The 16659-nt window shown below is 39.0% G+C and overlaps 1 protein-coding gene across 7 annotated transcripts in view; it reads left to right on the top strand.

Annotated features, from left to right (window-relative positions):
• Positions 1–16659, top strand: part of OPRM1 (opioid receptor, mu 1) — a 120126-nt gene that overhangs the window by 100392 nt on the left and 3075 nt on the right. Inside the window, exon 4 of one of the 7 annotated variants that reach the window (XM_011943734.1) lies at positions 10648–10684. The exons of 5 other annotated variants lie outside the window; for them this stretch is intronic. In XM_011943734.1, the coding sequence (XP_011799124.1) occupies positions 10648–10653 (6 nt within the window). In that variant the 3' untranslated portion in view covers positions 10654–10684. Of the gene's footprint in view, positions 1–10495; positions 10685–16659 lie in introns of those variants that run through there. One more of the 7 variants, XM_011943732.1, reaches the window with a different exon arrangement.

Below are 16659 nucleotides of genomic sequence, written 5' to 3'. Positions count from 1 at the left end.
CATTAGTTAACTTCATATTCTACAAATCAGAGATCAATATCAAACCTTCCCAGGGTGTCTATATTCTGCCAACTGTCCAGTGAGGCAATGTCCATATAGCACAAAGTGGAGTAGCGATTTGGCAGTTATCAAGGTAATTTGATAAGCCAATGAAAAAATTCTGTGCCCAAAATAAGCTTGGAGTCATACTTACACAGTTAAGAGCTGCTCAGTCAGCTTTTGCTACACAACAAATCATTCCAAAATTTAGTGGCTAGAAGCAACCGTTTACTTAGTTTACAATTCTGTAGAACAGCCATTGGAATGGGGCTTGGCTAGACCATTCTTCTAGTACTGGCTGGGCTCACTGAGGGCAGCTGCCAGATGGGCGGGTGGTCAGCTAGCTGATCTACATGGCCTCAGCAAGAATGACTAGCTCCACATGGACTCTTACCCTCTAGCATGTTACCCCAGCCTTGTTCTCACGGTGGTCACAGATTCCAAGAGAGAGAAAAGAGAGGAAAGCTTCTTTTGGCATAGAGTAGGAACTGGCATACAGTCAACTCCTTGCTTGTTATAGGTCAAATAAAGTCATCCTGCCAACCTAGATTCAAAAGGTGGGAAATTAGACTCCATCTCTTGCTGATAGGATCTGCAGTCACATTGCAAAAGGATAGGGATATAGGGAGGGAATAATTATGACCACTTTCGCTAACAATCTGTAGTAAGGACATGCTGCATGAGACAGGGAAGCCATTACTTCCTGAGGACAGGAGCCATGTCTGTCTTGCTCTCCCAGGCCATAGTCTAGCACATAAAAAGAAAGTACTTCTGGCGGGGCACAGTAGCTCATGCCTATAATCCCAGCACTTTGGGAGGCCAAGGCTGGTGGATCACCTGGGGTCAGGAGTTTGAGACCAGCCTGACCAACATGGTGAAACCCCGACTATACTAAAAATATGAAATTAACCAGGTGTGGTGGCACATACCTGTAATCCCAGTTACTTGGGAGGCTGAGACAGGAGAGTCACTTGAACCCAAGAAGCAGAGGTTGTAGTGAACCCAGATCATGCCATTGCACTCCAGCCAGGGCAACAAGAGCGAAACTCCATCTCAAAAAAAAAAAAAAGGAAAAGAAAGAAAGTAATTCCAAAACATCCAAAGCACTGGACAGATTCGTGTCTGTTGAATGGATAATGAGAGGGCTGAGGATATTTCAGGAGATGTGGCAGGCATGACCGCTTTCTCATGCAACCGACCAACAACCTAAATGACTGTGTAACCCTCTGACATCATTTCCGGCTTACTGTCAGTAATGGGAAAATATTCAAAATAGGCCTTCTTCCTTTTCTCCTCCTCAGCCTTTATTATTCTGATCCAATGTTATTTATACTTTTCAGAAAATCGGATTCATCCTTGTTTTCTAATTTTATTTCTAACGAGTGCTTTTGATGAGGAGACCAAGCGATTGATTCAGTGCCCTAAAGAGGTCTTTCCCTAGCTGAATATGAAAAAACAAAAAAGATGGTCTCGTGTATTTTTGTGCATGCCTGGGCTCCACCTACTGCTCCAGCTGTAGCCTTTGCGCCTGATTTATGTTCAGCTTGCTGTCTTTATGACTTTTAGATCTTTATTAGGTAGACTCAGGCATAGGCATTCATTTTCCATCTGCTCTCAGTGCAATTTAATTTCCCCACACATGCCCTACACTGCTGTTGTCCTGTTGAACTCCACTTTGCTTTCAAACACTTCCCCCGTTTATTTCGATCACTTCGGGTTCAACTCAAACCTGAACTGCTGGCCACTGCTAACCTGCCTTGCCTACTTGGTTCCCACCTGAATCATATTGTCTAATGCATTTTCTTTCTGTTGTTGTTTTTTGTTTTTTATTTTGAGATGGAGTTACTCTGTCGCCCAGGTTGGAGTGCAGTGGTGCGATCTTGGCTCACTGCAACCTCTTCCTCCTGGTTCAAATGATTCTCCTGCCTCAGCCTCCTCAGTAGCTGGGATTACAGGCATGCGTCACCACAATCAGCTAATTTTTATATGTTTTTTAGTGGAGATGGAGTTTCACCCTGTTGGTCAGGCTGGTCTCAAACCCTTGACCCCAACTGATCAGCCCACCTCAGCCTCCCAAAGTGCTGAGATTCCAGACGTGAGCCCCCATGGCTGGCCTCTAATGCATTTTATATCTTGACACATAGGTGATTATTGAAAACGTTTAGCATTATATGAGGGAAAAAGCAACACTGTTAGATCAGTTGAATTATCACTAAAACGGTGTAGTTTGGTGCAAAAGTAATTGTGATTTTTGTCATTACTTTCAATGGCAAAAGCCGCAATTATTTTTGCACCAAGCTAGTACTAACAACAACCATGATAATAATGCTGCCTTGCATTTATATGGCAATGTACAGATTCAAAAGTGCTTTTATGGGCATTATCACATCTGCTTCCTGTAACAACTCTGATGGGTAAATGTGAGAAAATAAATGCTCAGGGAAGTTAAATCACTATATAAGACCAAACAGCCAGGAAGAGGTAGAATCCAGACAAGCACCCAGGGCTTCGAATATTACTCCACAGCTTTTCTCTGCTTCCCCACGCAATGCCACTTTGAGCTCAATTATTATCACGTGGTCTCAGCCAGATTCGCAAAATTTACTATGAGCTCCAGAAAATGTAAGTTCTTAAGAACTGCTCTGATAAATTACGGTTTGTTATGTGAGGGTCCAAGAATCCACCTTTCAAATAAAACAATAAACTGAAATCTCTTATGTAAACTGTACCTTCATCTCCAAAATAGCAAATTTACTGTTTTATCTAACTTGCCTAACCATTTCAGTTAAGCTGATCGACATGAATGTTTTCACCAAATGAGTTACGTGTTTTGTGAAATAATGTAATTATCCTTGGAAAAAGGCTTAATATTCTGACATATCTACCTATGGGTCTTATAGGAAAAAGTAACATAATAGTGATAAAGTGAACATCATGGCATGTCCTGCTAATATCCTTTCCATTAATATGACAAGTCCAGTCCTAAACTCTCTAATTACTGTTATTAAAGCACTTTCTTGACATTTTAATCAAAATAGCAGGTCAAGAAGTTAGGAGATGCTCTGTATTTGGTTTAACTGTGAACTGTATTATCTCCAGCCAAACTAAAAGCAGAAGCCTAATTTTAAAATAAACTACATCACTCTCAAACGTTGATCTCAGTTTGTTTTTTTTTTTTTTTTTTACAAGACATCTGTAGAGAGTTCATTTGGGAAATAAATGGTTTCAATTCAATGGGAAAAATACTCAAATGAGAATAGCTCACAATATTACAGCAGTGGACAACATTAATGCATATTTTGGGAATGAAATCAAAATGGTTATTCTTTCAATTCTATGGTCTAAAAAGAAAATGGTTCCAGGTGTGTGTGTGTGTGTGTGTGTGTGTGTGTGTGCATGATATAGGTGTGTCTCTTTTTGCATGTATGGAATTAGAGTAAATGTAGGTTTAAAATTAATATTTCATACATAGTAGAAGAAATTAGTATGTGTTTCTATAAATTATTGTGATATGTGAGAGAAAATGTTGTTTAGTTAAAAATGTGTTTATCCCTAGAAAAATTTGGCTTTTAGACTATTCATAATAACATATATTGATCATTTTGTGTCTGGGATGCGATATCTTATTTAATCATATTAGACATGGATTGTAACCTCTACTCTATAGTTGAGGAAACTAATGTTTAAGGGAGTAACTTGCCCAAGGTCATAATTAAAAAGTAGCGGCTGGGGGTCGGGTGCAGTGGCTCATGCCTGTTATCCTAGCACTTTGGGAGGCCAAGGCAGGAGGACTGCTTGAGGCCAGAAGTTCAAGACCAACCTGGCCAACATAGTGAGACCTTGTCTCTACTAAATTTATTAAAAAATTTTTAATTAAAAAAAATTTTAAAAGTTAGTGGCTAAGTGTTGACTCCAGTTAAATTCCGTCTTATAACCCAGGCTTTTAATCAATGTGTCCTGATATATTCCAGTCTGTTTTTCACTCTTTTCAGCGTGATCTCAGACCTCTGAAAAATTTAGTGAAATTTAGTTTTAAAGATTGGATTAACTAAAATGGTGCAGTATCTTCTTGTGCTCACTGTTCCAACTAATGCAACTGAAAAACAGAGCAATATATTTTTCCTTTAAAACCTAACAAAATGAGATGTCATCTTATTTGGTTAAACTTAAGTGGTGAATTGCTATTTTATAGACTTTTTTTGTAAAAATATTCTCACTGAGATTAAGTGTTTTGGAACATGTCAATCTTTATTTTCTACCTCATGTAGTTTTGGATGCCAGATATGAAAGGTGCATATTTTTCTCTTTTAACTTTCAACAACACCACATTTATTTTTCCTTCTACCTCTATGATTTTGAAATGCAGTTTCACAGTATTTATTTTTGCTTTTGCGTTTTTCTCCTTCACACTAAAGGAAAGGATGTTTGAATGTATATGACCTATCACAAACCAGCTGTTAATTTTTGGATGTCATTTTGATCACTATATCTTTTGGCAGGTTGCAAATAAATATTTGTAAATTGCTAAAATTTGACAAAAATGGCAAAATTAATTTGGAGAGGACATTATGAGAAATAGAAATTTCTGTGGGGTGTAGAATAAAATTTGTTTTTCGATAATTTTCCTTTTCTAATTATTATTTCCCTGGAAATCAAGAATCTAGAGCCACAATGTCATCAGTCTTCTCCCTTCACACTCAGAATTTGTTTCCTTTTAGAGTAGAGTTTCTGAGTTTGACATGAATAGGAACTTTTTATGATTAAAAAAAAAAAAATTAGAGCCAGGCCAGGCTTGGTGGCTCTCGTCTGTAATCTCAGCATTTTGGGAGGCCAAGGCCGGTGAATTACTTGAGCCCAGGAGTTCAAGACCAGTCTGGGCAACCTGATGAAAGTCGATCTCTGCAAAAAATTTTTTAAAAAATAGCCAGATGTAGTGGCATGCACCTGTAGTTCTAGCTACTCAGGAGGCTGCTGCTCCCTGCAGCCTCTACTTCCTGGGCTCCAGTGATCCTCCTGCCTCAGCCTCCTGAGTAGCTATGACTATGGGCACACGCCACCACACCAGGCTAGTTTTTGTACTTTTTGTAGAGACATGGTTTTGCCGTGTTGCCAGCCTGGTCTTAAACTCCTGGGCTGAAGTGATCCACCTGCCTCAGCTTCCCAAAGCCCTAGGATAGCCAAAATCCTAAAAATTTAAATGGCTCCAGTATTTACCCAGATCATACTACCGATCAGCTGAATGTTCTTGGGCAAGTTTCTAACTCTCTCTGCTTGCATTTCCTCATCAATAAGAAAGGCAATCACTGTAGTGACTACCACTTAGCTTTGATGTAAGCATGATGTATGATTATCCATCCAAAGTGTCAGGCAAGTGGCTAATATTATTACTCTAAGCCATCCAATGAGACTTTACTATTTTCATCTTCTTCCTTTCCTTTTCCCCCAAAACTGAATTTCATCTCTTGTAAATAACATTTAAAAGGACTGAAATAATATACCAAAAGAGATCATAAAGTGGACTAACCCAAGCCTTCTCAACCTTGGCACTAGTGACATTGTAGGCACTGTAAGATGTTCAGCAGCATCCCTTGTCTCAACACACTAAATGCCAGTAGCACCCACCCATCTCCCATTGTGACGCCAAATGCCTCCAGTTATTGCCAAATGTCTCCTGGAGTGGAGACAGGCAGCAGAAGTCAGTCAAGAACCACTGATCTAACCTGTTTAATTTTTTTCAATAGCTGGAGAAACATTAAGGTCCAAATTAGTTGTGATGTTTTTAAAGCAATGCTTGAGAAAAATTGGAACCAAACCCCAGGTGTCCTGACTTTAGTCTGATCCTCCTCTGAAACATCACACTGATTTCTCTAAGGAAAGCTTTCTTCTACACCACTAACCAGTTGGAAAAAAAAAATGACTCCATATTCATGGAAGACAAGGCAAAGGCACAATTCTTCAACCCTTATATTACTTCAAGCTTCTTTTAGAAAATAAAATGACCTCAGCTTGAGACACTATTAAGAAAAAAATAAAAGGCCAATAAAGATGAAGATATTGTTAGAGAACCCCAGGAGGCTCCGAATGAGGTCAAATCTCACGGCGGTATTAAAACATTAAGAGGAGTTGTAGACAAACTACAATGAAACACAAATCATAATCTCCAAAGCAAACAAGAACGGAAGGACTCCTGGAAAACGAGGGTAAAGAAATAGAGTCTTAAGTTTAATGGGAATATTGTAGCAACTGAAAACCACAGAATATTTAGCTTTGTACAAATTGTTTTTAGAACCTGTATTCAACCATTAAAATGTATTTTGAAAGTACTTAGAAAGAAAGCAAGTAACTTCTAAGAGGCAAGTTGTTAGTTATGGCAAAATAAATTTTATTTTCTTAGAAAATTACTGGACCAGGAAATTAGGCAGACCCTATGCCAATTGTATTTCTAACAATAGATTTGACAAGCTCTTACTAATTTTTGTAATACTATCCTATTTTTAATTATGATCTAGATAATGGTACAATGAGGTAGGTTTATAAACTTTTTTTTTCAAAGTGAAAGCAAGTTTGTTAAGAAAGTAAAGAAATAAAAGAATACCTACTCCATAGGCAGAGCAGCCCTGAGGACTGCTGGTGGCCAATTTTTATGGTTATTTCTTGATGATATGCTCAACAAGGCATGGATTATTCATGCCTCCCCTTTTTAGACCATATAGGGTAACTTCCTGATGTTTCCACGGCATTTGTAAATTGTCATGGTGCTGGTGGGAGTGTAGCAGTGAGGACGACCAGAGGTCACTCTTGTGCCATTTTGGTTTTGATGGGTTTTGGCCAGCTCCTTTACTGCAACCTGTTTTATCAGCAAGGTCTTTATGACCTGTATTTTGTGCTGAACTCTTATCTCAGCCTGTGACTTAGAATGCCTTCACTGTCTGGGAATGCAGCCCAGTAGGTTTCAGCCTCATTTTACTCAACTCCTATTCAAGATGGAGTCGTTCTGGTTCATATGCCTCTGACACTTCCCCCTGCCTTTTATAAGAGAATCCTTAATCCTAAGAGTTGCAGAGAGATGAAAATCCATCTTCTGTAACTTCTTCAGGCTGAATAGGGGCAATAATATTCCTGCCTAGCTATTAGGAGCTCTTGTGTTCAGGGTAGAGAGAAGTTCAGTCAGAAAGCATCAGTATGGTGAGGGCCATTCATGAATCTTGAGTTTCAACAAGAGATGATATCTGGAAGATTAATAAGTGTTTAGTTTAAGAAAACATTCAGTCAGCTTGTCCTGTATTCCTCCACAAAGAGTATGACAGGAATATATTCCACAAGAATAAAGCAAAATATGTAAAGTTATTCCAAATAAACTAAATTAGAAGGCTTTTCATGAACTGGACAACTGTTGGAACTAAGCTGATATGGGGTTGTTACCTGTTTGTAATGTGCCCAGAATTAGAATACTGATTTAGATTTTTACATTACCCATCCCTCTTGTTTCTTCTAAGCAGCAGTCAGATATTACTGGTTGGTTTACAGGAATAAGCAAGGTTAGCATAAATTGCAGAAACAAACTTAAAAGCAATTAATGAGACTAGAATTTAATAACAAGTGTACAATAGTTTTGAAGCATAATATTTCTCTCTCTAGTTTCCCATTTTTACTAAAGACAAATCATGGTAAGACTGATTTGCTTTATTATACATGGCCTGATTATTTGTATAAAGTGCAGCAAGAATAATTATTTTTCACATAAGCTCTTTTTAAATTGGCTTTGATGGAACTCTATTCCATAGAAGGAATTTCAGATAAGACTTTTTAGCTGAGCTGAGCCATGGGTTTGTACCCTCAAATACATATGAGTTGGGTCAATTTCCTTCCTCTTGAAGTCCCAAGTAAACTTCAGGCTTCTGGACCTGACAGAAAGTGATGTCTTTTACTTAACATAGGTCAGAAACCCTGAACAGGGACTGTGTAGGCAAAGTATGAGGCCAGTTCCCCAAGGGGCTTTTATTGGCTTTATAAGTCAAGTTTAATTCCTTAAAAGAAAACACACCATTCCCATCAAAGCCTTGGCAAGATAACCAATTTCTCCAATTGTGTCCTGTTACAAAAGACAACAGATTTTTATTGCACTTGTGCAAATAACTATACTGTCACGGGTTAAGAATACTCCCAACTAGTTTCCAAATTCTGTAGAAATCAGGTAGAGAGAAATAAATATGCTCCAAATTTTGTTCATAGGAGTACAGTCAACTGTTAAAAGCTGTAAATAGCTTAAAAGAAAAGTTTTCTTGACTCTGAAAAACAAAACAAAGAATCAGCAATGTTCTAAGCAAAGTTTAAAAGATTACTTTAGTTTTCTATTGGTTTACTGAATTTAGTTAACTCCTGTTTTGCTTGATATTCATGAACATTCCAGCTCTTCATTAAAGTTCTGAAAGTTGTTTCCTCTATTCTAATGCTACAATTTCCAAAGTTATCAGAAACCTACATTTAACAACACCTGTTAGAGTTTTATAGCTGATTATAAATCACCTTCTAAAGAGGATTAAAACAAGACAACAATTTTCTGTGGATGATAAAAAGTTTTAGGACAGCCACTATTAAAGCCACAATTGATAAGGAAATTTGCTTACTTCTGTGGCACACAAAATTTTACACAACAGTTACAATTACTAATAACATACACTAAGTCATATTAGAATTATAGGAGTTTCCCATAACTTTGGAACATATACCAGTAACACATTTATGCAAATATAGTCTAAAGCAAGCAAAACACCATTTCACATTTGATAATGCTTCCTCTATGATTTTTATGCCAAATAAGCCAAATTTCACCTTTACATTAATGTACGATTAATGCTAAACCTAATTTTTAATAAAATCTTATAGACATATTTACCCAATTTTAATGTTTAACCATAAGGTAAGATCCTTACAAACCTTTTGTAACCCTTTACATTTTTTTTATGTAAGAGCAGATCAGTGGTCTAAGAAAAACCTATTGTGCTTTTATTCCAATGTTGAATTTATGGAAAAACTGAATAATACTCCTTTTTAGGCAATATGTTCACATACAGAATCTCTTACAATTAATCCTTATAAACCTTCCAGAACTTGCTTAAATCTTTAGTTGTTTTCTTACTTAAAATAATCCTTTAACACTTTAAGCAGAAAATATTCACATTCTTATGACTTCTTGCAATTTTTCAGCAAAAACACATTTTACTTTCTTTACACACCTTGCATGTAAAATTGTTTCTTTAGTAGTTCTACTTACATGTTATAATGTTAACTCTTAGCAACTTCTATTCTGATGGAAACCTTGGTAAATTTAAGATTTTCATTGTGTACTAAGTGTGTAGCCTAGTCCAGAACACACCAAGCAGAAGTGCAGAAAAGAGCTGGCTCTCCAGCATAGTTAAGGGCATGACTAACTCCACATGTCCCCAGACCTTACCTAGCAGTAAAGCAGGCAAGTTGTACAGTAAGAGTCATAGTGGCATTTTATGAAGCATTTAGGAGCCCTAACAACCTTTGAATTGTACAACATTTCTTGCATAAATTCCTTTTCACAAATACTTTCACAACTTACACAGAACATCTGAGACATTTGTGGACTTTCTGACTTGCCCTTAACATCCCTTCTTTTAAACAACTATTTATTTTACTTTAAGACAAGAATTTACCATACAGGATCCTTTTTTATATAAAATCTCTTTCTTTATAATCTTCTTTGTATAGCTAGAGGGCATGGCAAATTCCACATGTCCCCAGGTCTTATCTAGAATTTAATGCCTTTAAAGTAGGTAAATTGAACAATTTTCAAAAGTCAAAGAAACAGTTTGACCTTAAAGCATTTAGCAAATCTGAAATCTGACCTTAATTTAGACCAAATGTCTACATTTTTAAGACATCTTATTTTATCAATCATCTTTAAAACTGTCTTTATTTCCAAAATATTAGTAAAGTCACATGAACAAAAAGGCATTAAAGTTTCTATTTTTCTGCTGAAATATTTTATTTAAATGCTTATTTTTCTAAGCCAATTAATTAGAGCCCTTTTATATATAAACATACAACACATATAAATATACAGACAAAAGATTCAGCACTTGTAATATTTTCATTTGCCAGTTTCTTAATTGGATGACTCGCTTCAGGGTGGAGCCCTTGGAAGAACAGGGCCAGGAAAAGGATTTCTGGTGCCTCCTGTTTTTCCCAAGGAGTCCAGACAGAGTTTGAATGTCCACTTTTAATTAAACTGATTTTAACCATAGCACTCTTTAATAAAATTCTTTTAGACTTTCTTATGCCAAATGGCCAATATTTCTGGCTTTTGACCTTCACCAAAGGTAACCGCACTGGTGCTTAAAGAAAGGAAAATTTCAGACAATCCATGGAGGAGAAGAAAATAGACATGTTCACGCAGATATTAAACCTGAAATGACTCACTTTCTAGGTGGAATTGAACTTGGACTACCACTGTGAAAATGCAAAGCCTTGGCTATTGAGCTACAATGCTGGGCAGTCTCCATTTCCCTTCCCAGGAAGAGTCTAGGGCAGTTAATTTTGAGCTTGCAAAGGCTTGTAACTATTTAATATGATTTTTAGAGCTGACTATGACATGAACCCTAAAATTCCTATTCCCTTGAAGGTGGAGACCAAGAGACAGTACTGTCACGTGGTTAAAAGGTCAAGCTCCCACAGTGGAGACTTCATCCAGTTTTTTTGGTTGGTTTCATGGACGTCCAGGCAACTTTGTTACTGACCAGCTTGCTGGGGCTTACAGGTATTCTAAGCCTGTGTTCTATCCTAAAGCATCCCTCAACACAGAAAAACGACCTCATAACACAAAATGCACCAGCTTAAGAATAGCCTTAGAATTCTTTTTTGCATTAATCAAAACTCTACAGAGGAGATAAACACTGATTATTTTATTTTATTACCATTCATTCAACCATTTGCACAGAGAGGGAGACGATAGAAATCTGACTGGTAAGAAATTCTTGCTTTTTTGCCAGCATGCCAGGCTTCTGGGTTCCCTTTCCCTGAGCAGCCCTAGTGATCTGGCTTGTGGCACCATTGCCCTAGAAGCCAAGCCACATTATAAAGGAAAATTTTTTTTCATTCTGGCCAGAGCAAAATACATGTGATAAAACATAGACATTAGCCACTCTGCTTAGCACCCACTATCAAACTAGCAAGCCTTAAATTTACCCCCAGAGGGGCCCCGTCATCTTTAATCCAACCTCTGACTTGTAGTTTCAACACGTGGTCTCTGGGCAAGACAGTTGTCCTGAGTAACAGAAAAGACAGGAAAGGAAAGGGAGAGAGAGAAAAGCGTTGCCCATGGCAGGGTGGGGAAGGTGAAATGATCAGGAGGGCCAGAGAAAGACCCACCCGTTGCAGTGACACTGTAAAAGTTCAGGTGACTGCTTCTCAGTAGCAAAAGGATCTTTACCAGCATTCCTATTAGCTCTCAAGTTTCCCCTTTTAGGGAGGAAAAAGCTCCCCATGTCCCACAATCCTGTACATGTCCAACCCTGTCATCCACAGCCATCAGCGAAGAGTGCAAGACAGATTAATCCCAAGAGAATAGCAGTTAATATCCTATAGCATCAAAGCTGTTCTTAGCCGAGAGGGACTTTACTGAGAGGGGTCTCTAATGCCCTAAATCTTAGAAGGGACTCTAACCGTCCTAAGTAGGGCCTCTAGCCCTGGTTTATAAACTTTCAATTAACTCCCATCTTAACAGTTGCAATCAACGGAAGAATGCTTGATAACCTCGGTGATAAGATGAAAAAACAAGCATAATAGAAGTGTTCGCTAAAATTAAAAATACAGTAATTACTACAGAAAGATTTTAGTCCAAAAATCCAACTATAGAAACATAGAATGTGAGTGGTAGCACATAAGAAATAAGTCATGGGGATTTTACTTCATGGACCAACAATACGATGATATAAGCCATCTAACCCATTGAAATTATAGGTCTCACCAACAGAATTTTAGTGTCTAGAACCAAAGAAATGTTCGCCTCACTCTAATAGACAATACACTTCAGGAATGAAATAAGCAAATTAGATTGTGTTCAGAGATGAACAACCAAGATGGCAGAGGGAATTAAAATAATTGCTCATGATTACCCTGGGAAATAGAAGGATCAGAAAGGACAACATAGCTATCTTCATATACTTAAAGCAATGTGAATTGGGAATTGGACTTATCCAACATAACCCCACTTATTAAAGTCAATGGGTGGAGGTTACAGAGAAAGCTATTCCAGTACAACCAAACGCAAAAAAGTTTTTAAGCCACTTTCTTGAGACATGATTGACTTACAAACAGATGTACCTATTTAATGTATACAACTTGATGAGTTTAGAATTTTCTAAGCTTTGAGTTGCAGAGATTTTCTTGTTACTGGAAGTCTAATATTCAAACATCAACATTTTGCCTACAATGAAAAGGACATTGAGAGAATTCAGATGTTAAGATTTGATGATTAGAGAATCAGAGGGAATGACCCTTTGAATAAGGTTTTTGGTTTTCTTTTTTTTTGAGACAGAGTCTCAGTCTGTTGCCCAGGCCGGAGTGCAGTGGTGCAATCTCGGCTCACTGCAAGCTCCACCTCCTGGATTCACACCATTCTCCTGCCTCAGCCTCCTGAGTAGCTGGAACTGCAGGCACCCGCCACCATGCCTGGCTAATTTTTTGTATTTTTAGTAGAGACAGGGTTTCCCCATGTTAGCCAGGATAGTCTCGATCTCCTGACCTTGTGATCCACCTGCCTTGGCCTCCCAAAGTGCTGGGATTACAGACATGAACCACCGCTCCCAGCCAGGTTTTCAGTTTTCACACGTTCTACCAACTTCTTGTAGAACACTGCTACAGTGAAATGCTAACGGTGGTCCATGAATGAGAAGCTCTATAGACAAATGTTAGGAAATGTGGCCTATCTTACTTTGGTCATCGGGACTGATAATACGTATAAGCACTTAAAGGGCTTTGAAAAGCCCTTCTCTCTCTCTCTCTCTCTCTCTCTCTCTCTCTCTCTGTGTGTGTGTGTGTGTGTGTGTGTTGCATACATACACATTTCATTTTCTAAGCCAAAGGTTTACAGTTCTCCAATTTATCTGAGCACAGGCCCAGTTTTTCAAGGGACACCTTATAACATCTCACAGAATAAAGGTTTCACTAAGCAACGTTTAAAAGCCACTGCAGATAATCAGTCCCAGTTAGGCATGAATATATTCAAAATTCAATGTTTCACTGAATAATTGGCAAAGTCTCATAATTCTAGGCATTAATCAGAATCCTAAAATTGATTGTTAAACTCTTATTCTTACTCATTTAAAATATATGCTCTAAATACTTCGGTATACAAAAAGACATTAAAATTTCATATCTCTGAAAATAGAGCAGGGTTTTCCCTTTTGTTTTACTTGGGTTTTCACTTTTGTTTTGCTTTGTTTTCCAGTAATAGTATAAGAAAAAAATGTATGTAGTTTTGGGGTATAAATCACTGAATTAAACTATACATGGCTAAGAATAAGCATTATAATTGGCACATTGTTCTGTTTTTGAATGAAATATCTTTGCAGAAAATAGATTTATTTTAAAAGTCATCTATACTCAACTGTGAGAATACCAAGGGCTAACAATTACAATATTTGCCTGTGAAAGAATGTAAGATTGGAAGCCAGAGAGCGTGGGTTCTGGTGCTAGCCCTAATGGGGACCATTTGTGTGAGTTTTTCATCCCCTGGCTTAAGGGTTGCTTATGGTTGCTTAAGGGATCCCTTCACAAGCAGGAGTTTCTGAGCTCTTTTGACTACTCAAGAATTAGGACTCATTGGCTGGGCACGGTGGCTCAAGCCTGTAATCCCAGCACTTTGGGAGGCCAAGGCAGGTGGATCACAAGGTCAGGAGATCGAGACCATCCTGGCCAACATGGTGAAATCCTGTCTCTACTAAAAAAAATAGAACCACATATCCCTCAGGCAGGATAGCCCTCTTTACCTAGGGAACTAACAAAGGGAAAGAAATCCAAAGAGTGGTGCCATTGCCAATCATTGCAGGGACTCAAAGATGAACCAAATAGCAACCCCCACATGCTCCAGTGGATGGATATCCTCTGGGCCACTCTCTCCCACATATGAACATATAACTTGATTTGGATCACCATGACCTTGGTTTGGTTAAGCCCTATGGGCAGGTCACCAAGTAGTTGTCACCTGGACAGCCCTACATAGCATGACTCAAGGGCACTCAGTGTCAGGAGAAGCACATGAATCAGTATGAGCTGTCTGAGTGGTTGTGCAGGTAAAAGGGTGATTCATTTGGGGGAGCTGTCTTTGATACACCAGGCACAGCGTATCACACTTTGATACACATTTTGATATCACACTTTGATACACAGTTTGCCAAGTGAGAGGCTGAGATTCAGAGACAAAAAGAGCATTCATTTTTCCCTCCTCTGAGCACCTCCAGGGTTTAAGGTGTCCTTTCCCCAGTGAAGTGGGGAGTGGTGCCAGGGAAGCAGTGAGTCCGGAATGCTAAGGGGTACCTCCAGGTGGAGATTGTTTCCCTCTCCGGAAGCCTGGAGTTGAAAAGGGCCCCCTGGGTGGTCTGCTGCAACAACCTGCTACACTGACCCAAGCGTCACCTGCAGCTTAGGTCCCCAGCCATATATAGCAGACTTTCTAATCAACTTGTACATAGGACTCAACAGGAGGCATGCATAGGTAAGGCATGTATTGTCTCTAAGATCTAAATAGTCCAATTAAGTGCCAGGCTTCCTTTCTCTTAGGAGAGCCATAGAGCAAAGAATATTTTATTTACAGTCTAGGATCAACTTTTGAGTCTTAGTTCACATCGTTTTGGAGATTTTGACTTGGGTGGCTGGTCCTGTATCTTATCAGAATTAAGAGCCTCTCTGGGCCTTCATGTGATTTAGCATCGGCTAATTTTATTGAGACCTTTCAATAGAATATCATCAATATAGTAAGCCCAATTTCTCTGCAAAAAAAAAAAGAGAGAGAGAGAGAGAAAGAGAGAGAGGCTTGTCCCATGATTTGACTCACCTACTGGCGATAAATAACAGGGAAATTCAAGTAGTGCTGCAACAGTCCAGTAAACATGTTTTGGAGGGTCAGCCAGGGAAGGGGTCTTAATCTTTGGGTGCAAAAGGGATTGAGAAAAATACACGGCCAAAGTCCAAAATGGCACACCAGGTGCCATCACAGAGATTTGATTCATTTACAGTCACAATGTCTGTAACAGCCAGGACTATAATACCAACAAAATTCAGTTGGCAATGATCTACCACAAGCCTCCAGATTCCCATTAGCTTTTTTTCACTGGCCATACAAGGCTGTTACATTGAGATATTACATTTTTCATTAGTCCTATTGTATTTAAGCCCTTGATCAAGGCTGTGGTTTCCTTTTCTCCTTCTGGAATTCTAAATTTTTTTTTTTTAACTTAGAAGAGAACCAAAGCCAAGTTGTGTCCAGTTGTGTATGCATCCTTCTCTCCCTCTCTACAAATGGCTCTTCCAACCAAAAAAATCTCCCCTGGACATCATGAACATTTACAGAACAAGAATGTAAATTATCAATAGCAATTACACATTCAGCCCTGGGAGCCACAAAAGTAGTAGATAACAGGGCTCTAAACAGCCCTGCCCAGTGGATAGAGTTACTTCCTTTCCCATTTTTTTTTCTTTTTTTTTTTTTTTATCAAATCTGGGTAGTTAAATGTGTGATCCTTACAAGAGAATGACCTCAAGAGAACTTAGTGCAATCCCTCAGGAGGACCTAGTACTTAGTCATTTGAGCATGGATATCAAAAAGCGACATAAGGCGGCGTAGTGGCTCATGCTTGTAATCCCAGCACTTTGGGAGGCTGAGATGGGTAGATCGCTTGAGCTCAAGAGTTCGAGACCAGCCTGGGCAACATGGTGAAACCCAGTCTCTACCAAAAATACAAAAATTAGCCTGGTGTGGTGTTGCATGTCTGTGGTCCCAGCTATGTGGGAGACTGAGGTGGGAGAATTGCTTCAGCCTGGGAGTGGAGGTTGTGGTGAGCTGAGATTGTACCACTGCACTCCAGCTTGGGTGACAGGGTGAGGCAAGAAAAGCAGTGGAGTCCTCTACCATGGAGGAAGAAACGCCGTCTTAAAAATGCATTGGTCATGCTCTGGGTGAGGGTTCGTCATCAAAGCTGTCATTCTGTCCAGGACAGAACAAGTCTAGGGCAGCTTCAGCCCTCAGGCTTTAAATAGCTTCCTCCATGGGATTTCATGAGATTTTATTCACTTAAGAAAACCTTCTTCGCTTGGGCACGGTGCCTCATGCCTGTAATCCCACTTTTGGAGGCCAAGGCGTGTGGATCACTTGAGGTCAAGTGCTCAAGATCAGCCTGGTCAACATGGGAAACCCCGTCTCTACTAAAAATACAAAAATTAGCTGGGCATGGTGGCACATGCTTATAATTCCAGCTACTTGGGAAGCTGAGGCATAAGAATTGCTTGAATCTGAGAGGTGGAGGTTGCAGTCAGGCAAGATCATGCCACTGCACTCTAGCCTGGGTGACAGAATGAGACTCTGCCTCAAAAAAG

The sequence above is a fragment of the Colobus angolensis genome, unplaced genomic scaffold, assembly GCF_000951035.1.
Source record: "Colobus angolensis palliatus isolate OR3802 unplaced genomic scaffold, Cang.pa_1.0 Scaffold221, whole genome shotgun sequence".
Classification (NCBI taxonomy): Eukaryota; Metazoa; Chordata; class Mammalia; order Primates; family Cercopithecidae; genus Colobus; species Colobus angolensis.
This window is presented reverse-complemented; position numbering and strand designations above follow the sequence as displayed.